This window comes from Ananas comosus, linkage group 21 (genome assembly GCF_001540865.1).
Source record: "Ananas comosus cultivar F153 linkage group 21, ASM154086v1, whole genome shotgun sequence".
Taxonomy (NCBI): Eukaryota; Viridiplantae; Streptophyta; class Magnoliopsida; order Poales; family Bromeliaceae; genus Ananas; species Ananas comosus.
Genome location: NC_033641.1, coordinates 10,123,575 through 10,134,451, shown reverse-complemented (window position 1 = coordinate 10,134,451; position 10,877 = coordinate 10,123,575). Strand labels below are relative to the sequence as shown.

The following is a 10,877-nucleotide window of genomic DNA, read 5'->3' as shown; positions in this document are numbered from 1 at the left end:
AGAGAAAAGGTTCATATGATACATTTAATTTACCAAATCTAAGTTGAACAAACAACTTAATGAAAGAATCTACTTGGTAAAAATTAATATTCAAATTTTAGTTGCAACAATTCTAAGAAGCATTGTATAACAAAGTTAGTGTAATGTTTGTAATAATAATAATAATAATAAGGGGCAATTGCTTATATACCCCTGAAAAGTTTCTGACTTTCTAATTTACCATTTTTAGAAGGTTAATATTAAAAATGCCCTCCTTACGTTTTAAGTTATTTCAAATATACCACTAGAGTTAAATTCTGTTAGTGAGCTATTAGCAATAGCCGTTATTTCTATAAAATAACTATGTTGCCCTTTTAAATAGACCCTCCTACCATCACCAATTTTTCTTATTTGTTGTTAAGTTAAGGACAAAATAGATATTTTAATTTGTTTAATTCTGGTAGATATTTAACTTACATTTAACCCGAGATAATTTAACGGGTGATAACTGCGAAGGTATATATTTTTGAATAACGGAGGAACATATGAGGGGTATATTGGAAATTAAAAAAAGGATAAATTAGATATTTCTGAAGTTTCGAGGGGTATATAAGCAATTATCTCTATTAATAATAATAATAATAATAATAATAATAATAATAATGGGGCGGGTACAGCCGAAGACTATAGATGGGCCGGGCTAAAAGTGAATGCCCTTTAGTTTAAATGGATAGGGTCGGATCCGGCCCATTATTCAACGGTATGGGCCCTATTTGGGCCACAGTACGGCCCATGTTTTTTCGCAGATTCCTCTTTACTATGGGCAGTGTGAGTCGATCCCCCAAAAAAACCCCTCTCTCTCTCTCTCTCTCTCTCTCTCTCTCTCCTCCTCCCCACGAAGCTTTCGATCTCTCCATTAATGGCGACGATGCTCCGCTCCTCCTCCTCATCCTCCCTCGTGCGGAGGCTGATGACGCTCTCGCGTGCGAGCTATTCGTTGATCGCCACAGCCGCATCCGCTTCACACTCCAACGCCGTCGCCCGATCCCCTTTCTCTCGCCCTAGCCCCTCCATCGCTCGCCCTATCTCAGGTTATGCTCTATCTCTATATCTTGGGTTTTCGGTGATGTGGGAGAATCAATTCCCTTTTGATCACCTATGTGGATTGTTTGTTAATAAGAGTAATATATTATTAAGGGGTTTTTTGTTTGATTTATTGTATTAGTGAAGTTATTGGATCGTCAAACGTATGCTAAGGGATTTTGACTGTTAACCTTACACAAGTATTAGGGTTATGGAAGGATCAAAATGAGGTAGTTATTGTAAATACTTTGTGAAATGATGGTTGAACTTATGGACATTGATCCTGAGGACAAGGAAAATCGAAACGTTGGAAGCTGTAGAATCAAAGTTCAACTCTAAAATTCTAACAGTTATGTATGATTAAATAGATCTGATTTTTCTATTGCCCTCGCAGCTATTTTATGAGTTCCTTTTGCCGCTGGATTTTTGGATTTGATCACTTCATTTGAACTGTTAGAGGGCTCAAACCAACTCAAAAGGGTTAAAAGTGATTGGTGGAGAAATCACCTACATCACGTACAGGCCAAAGTTCTTTTTGCTATCTAATATGGAACTATTAGTCTTAACACATGTTAGATGCGATTAGCACGTCGTACAAACCCAATCCACATGCTAGGCCTAGGCACAACTAGAATGCGGCGCAAGCAACTATACGTGCTATGAGTATCACAGTCACTGGACAGGCCGGAAACTAGGGAGTCTGAACTTGTTAGAGGGCTCGAACCAATCCAATAAGCTTAAGCTGATAGGTAGAGATTTTGTACAAGACACAATTCTCTTTTGCTTTCCAATATGGAACCATTAGTTTTGACATGAACCGGGTTTGATTTTTTTTTTTTTGTCTAATAGTTAAAACTCTGTATAGCTCTTACATTAACAATATCATACTCTTTCTCCACACATTTTGGTTTATACTAAAAGTCTCCCATGTTCGTTCTATCTCAGATTACAATTATCCTTTTCCATGGGGTTTTAAGCGCTTGTTTAGTTCAAATCCTAGCCACTTGCCCACCATTGCTGACCCCGACATAGAAGTGGCATTCAAGGATTTATTGGCTATGAGTTGGGATGAAATTCCGGATTCCGTATTGGAGGAGGCAAAGAAGGCACTATCTAAGAATACCGATGATAAGGCCGGTCAAGAGGCTCTGAAGAATGTCTTAAGAGCAGCTGAGGCTTGTGTCGAATTTGGGGGTGTGCTGGTATCCCTGAGAATGGCTCTTGATGATCTTTGTGGCCTAAGTGGAGAGGTCAGTGCATATCGTCTCTGCGAACAATACCTTCTTTGTTTATTGGGAAAGCTGGTGGTTTGAATTTTCGCTAAAATATATGGATGCTTCTGTAATTTCTATTTATAGGTCATTTAGTGACGAGCCACTTTACACCCCCCCTAATTACCAGTCTTTGTAAAATAAAAATTTGCAATCTGTTTTCAACTCACCTCTCATTATCTCTTTTACTTCGCTATTATGAGCAAGTGCTACTTTCTGCAGAATGTGGGTCCTTTGCCTGGTTATATAGAAGATGCCGTAAAAGCTGCATATAAACGTTACATGACCTACCTGGATTCCTTTGGTCCAGATGAGCTTTATTTGAGGAAAAAGGTTGAAACAGAGTTGGGGACAAAAATGATTCATTTGAAAATGAGATGCAGTGGCATTGGATCCGAATGGGGGAAGGTAAATTTCTACTCAAAAAGTATTTTCTTGCCATGTTAGTTTTTCTTGGGAAGGTCTTGCTGTTTCGTACTGATTAACTAGTCATTTTTACTAATTCCTAATGAAACCCATTGTGTTGAAAATTTTGTCTCAACATCGTATGTTTCTTAGGCATGCCTCCAGTATAAAATTTGTCCTTCCTATTGCTTGTCTTCTTAAATTTAACTTCTTATTATGCCTATGAAATGGATCAAATCCTTGGATGATTCTTGTGCTTATTTGAGAAATTTGTGCAACTTGAGGTTTTAAGCTTCATGTTGCAAATTATCATTACACCTGATATTTGCAGTGCACTGTGCTTCTATATAGCTTCCTGCTGCTGGGATTTACAGTAGGCAACTTCCTCGTTTGAATTTTGTCATACCTTTTTTTCTTTTTTCCTGGAACATATCAAAGATTTTTTTTCCTGGAATATGTCATATCTTTTTTTGGGATGCTACAACAGCCTTAGCAGTTCAATATTTTAATGCTGTTCAATGTGGTTGAGAATGATGTATGCACAAAAATGTATATCAACTTAAGACTACGTTATGGGAGAATAATTAGCTAGTAATATGTTTAGTTAAGTGAAGTTCAAAGTTAGCTTCCGAAGCCATGCTAGTTATTACTGCCTCCTTTCCATTTGTGAATAAATCCCATGTATCCCAAGTTCTTTTTTGATGGCTATTACATATTGACACTGAAAGTATCAAGTTAAGAATTATGTAGTGTCTCTTTCTGTCCGTAGACAATTCGAGCTTACTCCTAATGGTATTATGATTTATGTTTGAAACAGTGGAATCAATGTTTCACCATATTTGATGTCTCTTTGTTTCAAATGTATGATATGAATTGTAAATTTGTAACTAATAAAAAACAGATGAATATGTACTTAAGCTTAATGGTGCGTTTGGTTCGCATTGTAAAAGATTACTAGGAATAAAAGATATCCGAGAATCTTATTACTATTCATCCTATTACTAAGAATGTGAAATTCCTGTGTTTGGTTCACACGGTAATATTAATTAGCCATTTTATCTAATAGTACAAAATTTATACAATTAATTAATTTATTTATTTATTTAATTTTAGATAATGTTACCAAAAGTTTCAACATCTTTTTTAAAAAAAAGAGAGAGAGAGTATAAGTTAGAGAGAGAGAGCATAATTAAAAATATAAAAAGAAAAATATAGTCGAAATTAGAGGGAGTGAGAGAGTTGAAATTTTAGAAAGAGAGAGAGAGAGAGAGAAAGCTTAGTTTAGAGAGAGAAAAAAAGTTGAATTTTAGAGAGAAAAATAAGTTTAGAGAGAGATATAAGGTTAGAGTGTAAAGAAAAATAATATCAATTAGCCGGCGGGTAGGAAGAAAGAAAGAGATTAGACATATTATGATTACCCCAATCCATTAATATGAGGATACCCACCCTCCCTCAAGGGAATGAGATTAGTACTTTGGGGTGAATCTTATTTCCAAGTGAATCAAATATTACCAACTAGATTACTTAGTGCATTTAGCCAAACACCGTCATATTTTTTTATTCCCATTGGATTACTAGGAATCTTTAAAAGATAGCGCAAACCAAACGCACCCTAATAGTTATGATTTGCTGTTACTGGAGATGTTAGAACGACTATGGTCCTCCCTACGCTTATAAGATTTTTTTTTTTTTTTTTTTTTTTTTTTTTTTTTTTTTTTTTTTTTTTTGTTGTTGGAGAAAAGGTAGCATGCTACCACTTCCAAAAGGAAGACTCTATTAGGTCAACTTTTATATTCTTTATCTGGACATCTAGAGTTTGCAAGTTTCTTTAATGTAAAGATGCAGAAGAAAATTTCAATTGAGTGATATAGAAGTACTCCCTCTTTGTTTGAATTATCGTCAGTTCTTCATCATAATTGAACATCATAAGCCCTTCTCCCCTGCACAGAAGAAAAACAGAAATATTTTTGAAGTTAGTCTTTTGTGCATTTTTAGTTCTGGCTGCAAAGGGAATATCTTTGAATATCATAAATGCTAGGAGGATGCATTCAACACCTATCCATGAGATATCTGCATATGTTATACAACATAGACGTGGTTAGGGCGTTGAAATATTTCTGCTTCGTCCTGTAGTATTTAGAAGTAGGGCTTTACAAATGACTAGTGAGCATGATGTATCATGATACCACAAGCATTATTTTTGCCAGACAGAAACAAAATTCACTATAAATGGGTTTACATCACTTTGTTTCCTAATGATTTTGTCAAAAATGTCAACTCGACAAACTAATCCTTTAACTTTGCTTGTAGGTTTCACTTATTGGCACGTCAGGGCTTTCCGGATCCTATGTTGAGATGAGATCTTAAGAAAAGATGTGAGAGCTCTGGAGTTTCGGTTGCATCTTTTAATTTATCTGTTTTGGCTGTTTGTGGATGTGTAGTTTGTGTCCTAAATAATACTGAGACAATCGATCACTTCATCTTTTCTAGTTAAAAGCCGTGAGTACTTCAACGCTGTGGGCAAAAGAAGGAAGAAGGTAAATTCCGGACTTAAACCGAATAAAGATGGTTTAGATATGTTTCCTTTGGCTTGCATATAATTCCTTGCAAAATGTTTATATTGCTTTTACTTCTGTTGTTTATTATCTGCTTGTCAGCTTAATTCTATGTGTGCCGTTTACTTCGCATCTTGTTTTGTGTGGTTATTAATAAACAGAAGATAGCTGTGACTTGTGAGTCTTGTGACAGTAGGTAAGTTTGAAAGCATTCTGTGGTCAGATGTCCATTAATTTTGTCAATTGATACAACAATTCAGAAGTAAATTGGTGATTAGGTGAATCGGGGTGAATTCGAGTTATTATTAGCTTAGGAAAGGTTGTTGGACAATACTGAAACTTATTTACAGGAAGAAGCTTTTGAAACTGGAAGGACGAACAATGATACGCTTCTGAAATTCCTAAAGAATTCTTAAACATGCTAAATGAACTGACTTTAACAAAATTCAAAAGAGATAAGAAACAGTAGCCTTACCTTAATAGTCCCTGTATATATGTGAATCAACCTGTTATCTTGGGTTCAGCTATTTATGTGGATTGTAGAATTAAATATGTTGGTCATTACAGATATACCAGGATAATAATATAGATCACATATATACCAAGACAAGATAATTATATAGGTTAATACAAGGAACAATAGCTTTGAAAGTAAATTTGGTTTTCTAACTATGGATCAATACAAAACACATCTATCTACTGTGATAAATAACCGAAAGGAAGAAGATCCTCGAAAATAAAAATAGGAAGAAATGCTATGAATGATATATCAGTGCATGGACAACAATTCTAGGATTGCATCACATATTTGTATTTAACCATACTTATTTGCGTCGAAAATGGATTGACTTTCTAGAACAAGGACATTATAATCCTCATATAAAAAGCTCAGAAATGACGGAAAACAATCTATTTGATTTACTGGAACATAAAGGGGTCTCAGATGATTTTTCCAAGTTAGATGATTTTTCCAAGTTTTGGTAACGGACGTATCCTAGAGCATATATATACCTTTGTCATATGAACGGTGATAAATTCTACAGGTTTATGAGTTATTTATTAAGTTGTCCTTAGAAACTATTATATTTTCTATCCCATATATAATATTTCTGTCACAACCTCTAACCTAAATATTTGAAGTAGAAAACAAATCGAGGAAGCCCCGCACGAACCGCGGGATGCATACTAGTTGGTAGCTTAGATGGTCGCAGCAATAAAATCCAAATTAGTCAAAGCCATTTTTGAAGGTTCTTCATAGCAGTTCGAGACACAAGGGTCCCATCTGAGATTGTAGAACAAACCACGGGGCTAAGGACATGAAATAGCGCGCACATGAACACATGATTGATATAACCTCTCTGTCTCTTTCTCTCTCTCTCTCCATAGCAATTACATCCAATTAAGTACATTTTATCTTGCATAAAAATACTAGAACTTTTTTCTTTTGGACATTATCTCATCTTGAAGGTCTCATATTCTTCTTGACTTAGACGATTTGTCGTGACTTAATAGGATTGATAAGGTATGAATATCTCTCTCTCTCTCTCTCTCTCTCTATCATTCCTCCTACAATTAATGTCAACCGACCAAACACTATTATGTTGGACCTATCAATGATATTTTTCCTTGAAATTATCGTTCTGTTCTTGTATAAGCCTCTCATTCTGGTGTGTCAAAATGTGATTGATTCTCCTCGTCAGTTGCACACGAGAAAAAAAAAAACTGTTAAAGAGAAGAAGCACTTGGGCGAGACCACCTCTCCTCTTGCTTTCTCTCTCTTTACTATTGTTGGGTGAGTTAACTTGTCGCTGAGACATTGATGAGAAGGGCTTTTCACATGGCCACACAACTTGGAAGAAGCTCTTAGCTCTCATGGAAATGTCCAAAAATTTCACGGATGGCAACATAATATCTTACTCCATGTAGCAACCATCTCACTTAGGTTTCGGTGCCTGATTTAATGTTACACGAGGCACCAGTACAATCCGGATCCTGAGGACTGGGACATGTCGCATCATTGCCTTAGTAGCTTCTTTCATGTCCTTGAAATATTGTATGCAAAGAACTTGGTTCTAATTAGAACTCGTGGGAGAGAAAGGAGTTGATGAATGGTTATTTTTATGATCTTTCAGTGTCCGTAGCAATTTGTAGTTATGCATTCAGTATTTTGGCTCGGGGTAACTTTTAAGTGCTTGTGAAGTTGAAAGCTTAAAATGGAAAGGTGTAGACAGATTGAAAAAAGTGCTTCTTGGATTTGATTTGTTTGCTGGAAGTGCTTTAGTGCTTGAACTATGTATATCCGAAGCAGCAGTAGAATTCCTTTTCCTCTGGTCTTAGAAACCGATTGGACATCATTTATTTCTCTGTCTACTCACTGGTGGAACAGTGATTTTTTTGACTGTGACTTCATACAGATTGGGTCAAGTTCAAGTTTAGAGGAAAACCGCAAATTAACAAACCTTTATGTTTTTTCCTTAGTCCAGCTTCTGGAGCAATTTTTCAACTTATATCTAATTTTAGAAAATGTTATCCGTAAGTGAATGTTTAATTTGATGTTCCGAAGATTCGACAAAATTGCTCTGCTCGTCTGATGTTTTTTTGTTTTTTTGAGAGATAGATAGTATGCTACCCACTTTATTTATTTTATTTAGAAATAAATTTAGCTAGAAATGTGAATCAATTAAGGTTTGAATTTGGGACTTCGAGTATTAATCACTAAGTTTTTTGCCACTTGCGGACGGTCGGTCCGTCTGATGGTTCTTGTGCTAAGTTTTCTACTGCCGTTTAGTAATGTTGAGTGAAACTTTGAAACACTTTGGAGTTTTTCTTTGCGGAGCTTCGAAACATTCAAAAAGTGCTTTTTGGAAAATGTATTTTCAAACCATACTTTTAGCAACCAAAAGCAGCAAGCTTAATGATCCTAGTCCCTGTTGGCCACTAGGATTCATCATTTTGATATTACTAAGGATTTTTCGATGGTTTATTTCTTCAGTGAGCTTGCTAAGCCATGCCGTAATACTACTGTTGAGTGATTAGTCTCCTATCTAGTGTTTTTGATCTTTTCTAGCTCTTGGGAATTGCAAAATATCTCTTTTCTATACTACCACTAAATAGTTAGTACATCACATAGCTTCTGTATCCTTTACTTCTCACTCGTCAAAGTTAGATTAGCAGAAAATCATAGTAATTTAGAACGCCATGAGTCATGGTCTATACTAGGGCTTTTTTTTGTATTTAATCTCTCACAATTTTTTTTTCACAAATAGCCTTACGAAATTTATAATTACAAAACTAGTCCTATTCCCACCACACAAGTGTCACGTTAGTGGCTGTGTGTAAGTTGAACACGGTAAAAACACAGTGAATGATTCACTATCTTGAAGCTAAAATACATTACGGGATTGTTTGAGTTTTTTTGCAATGCGGGGTTGACTACTATTCAGCCCGTTCAAATGCGGTGAATGGTTCACCGTGTTTAAATACGGTAAATCATTCGCGGTGTTCAATTTAATCCTCCACAGCTGCTAATGTGGCGCTTGCGTGGTAGTGATAGGATCAGTTTTGTACTTATAAATTTTGTAAGACTATTTGTGAAAAAAAAATTTAAGAGGGGCTAAATGTAAAAAAAAAACCTATATACTAACATAACAAGGATTTTTTACAGTATTAATAGATTCATTTTTACTAAAATAAATTAAATTTATTAGATCTAACCAAATTTAGGTAATGCTAATGATTCAATATCAAAAGATCAGCTTTATAAATAACATACGTGTAAGTTAAAGTTAACACTTGCGCTCACCACTGCAACAAACTAAAGTTAAGATTAAAGGGGTGCAGTGGTTTTACAGCGTTGGTGCAGGATTTTTTTTTNAATTTGTTATTTATAATCATTATTAATTTATTATTTATACTATATTATGTAATTATTTTATTATTAATAATTCATTCTTAATTAATAATTTATTAATTTTAATTATTATTTATTTATATTAAATTGCTGACAAACTGGGAATTCATTGTACAGAAATATTCTGCTGTAGAGGTCAAATCACCACACTCAAAATCTCTAGGATTTCACGCCCCAGCAATGGGCCCCACCCATGTCATACGACCATGCCCCTAAGATTATGTAGCACAGTGAAACTATGTGCCTGGTCAAAGTAATGGCTACAAGATCCGGTCCTTGTTGTGTCCCTTATCACCGACTCTTAACCCCCGTAACGACTCCAACAATTCATAATTATTATTATTATTATTATTATTATTATTATTATTATTATTATTATAACGAGATCTTTATATATCCACATAGTATTGTGTAGTCAAAATAAGAGTTAAAGAGTTAAAATACATTTAACTATATCTTTATATCTAGCATCCTCACTAAACTCAGACATTCAAAAACTATAAAGGGTAGAAGCACATGAATAGTAATACCCTTTACAAGTATTACCCCATAATTTGTTAAATGAGATTAAGCTAAAATTCTGTACCATTAACACTGTTGTGAACATGATCATGAACAGTAAATTATCAATAAAACAAGAACAAGCACACGAGAGGGTTCAAAACCTCATCTTAGCATGTGTATATATATTTCTCATCAGGAGGAAATTAAGGGACAAAATGTATATACCTATACCAACTGTCTCTACAATATATATTTCTCTGCAAAACCCTAACCCTTAACTAGCTAGAAAGGAAGATTATATATCATGAGAACAAGTAGAGAATGAAAGACAACAAACAAAAAAAGAAAAAAGAAAAAAGAAAAATAAGAAACAAATTTACATCCTCAGACATTCTTTCAAACTGTGGACCATATTGTCAGATTTTGAGCTGCACCATCTTAGAAGCTTCTCTCTCTCTTTCTCTTTGTCTCTATGTCATGAGCTAAAGTGATTACTCCACTGATCAAAAAGGTATATCATAGGATACCATTCTCTAGCTTTATGTAAGTAAAGAAAGAGAGAGAAAATTAACATGCACCCAAGGAAAGAGATCTAAGGAGGAAGAGAGAAACAATGTATATATATATGCCTAAACAAAATTAACATGTACATTGATTAAACCCAGCTCATTGCTCTAATACATACATACACATATATATATATATATATATATATATATATATATATATATATATCCACTCATCTTCAAGCATCAAGGTGAACTATGGCTCAGTGCTCCAATGGAGTTGTGCTGCCGCGACGGGCCGGACGGCGGTATCGGCATCCCCCTCGGCAAAAACCCTAGGAAATAGTTAGGGCTCCTCCTCGCCAGTGGCCTCTCTTTGAATGCTTGCATGGTTCTTGACCCATGGCAACATGAAACCAATAGAAGCATAAGCCACCATACTAGAATTGAATGAGAGGAAGATGATGAAGAAGAGAAGAGGAAACCCATTATAAATTCACAAGAAGAAGATGATGAAGAAGCTTGAATTAAGTTCACTTGAGTTTAAGAATAATGAGTAGAGATGAAGAAGAAGAAGAAGAAGAAGAGAGAGAGAGAGAGGAGGGGGAGGGAGAGGTAGAAGAGAACTTAAAGGTGTAGTGGTGGGGGTGAAGAGCTTGGAGGA

The 10,877-nt window shown here is 35.1% G+C and overlaps 1 protein-coding gene across 2 annotated transcripts; it reads left to right on the top strand.

Annotated features, from left to right (window-relative positions):
• LOC109726729 (succinate dehydrogenase subunit 5, mitochondrial) lies at positions 834-5,474 on the top strand. 2 transcript variants are annotated; one of them, XM_020256516.1, is made up of 5 exons: positions 834-1,070; positions 2,008-2,312; positions 2,556-2,741; positions 5,049-5,113; positions 5,229-5,474. In XM_020256516.1, the coding sequence occupies exons 1-4, from the start codon at positions 899-901 to the stop codon at positions 5,103-5,105; spliced, it is 720 nt and encodes a 239-aa protein (XP_020112105.1). In that variant the 5' UTR covers positions 834-898; the 3' UTR covers positions 5,106-5,113; positions 5,229-5,474. The 2 variants fall into 2 exon arrangements, with proteins under 2 accessions (XP_020112105.1, XP_020112104.1); XM_020256515.1 differs by having other exon boundaries at positions 5,049-5,428.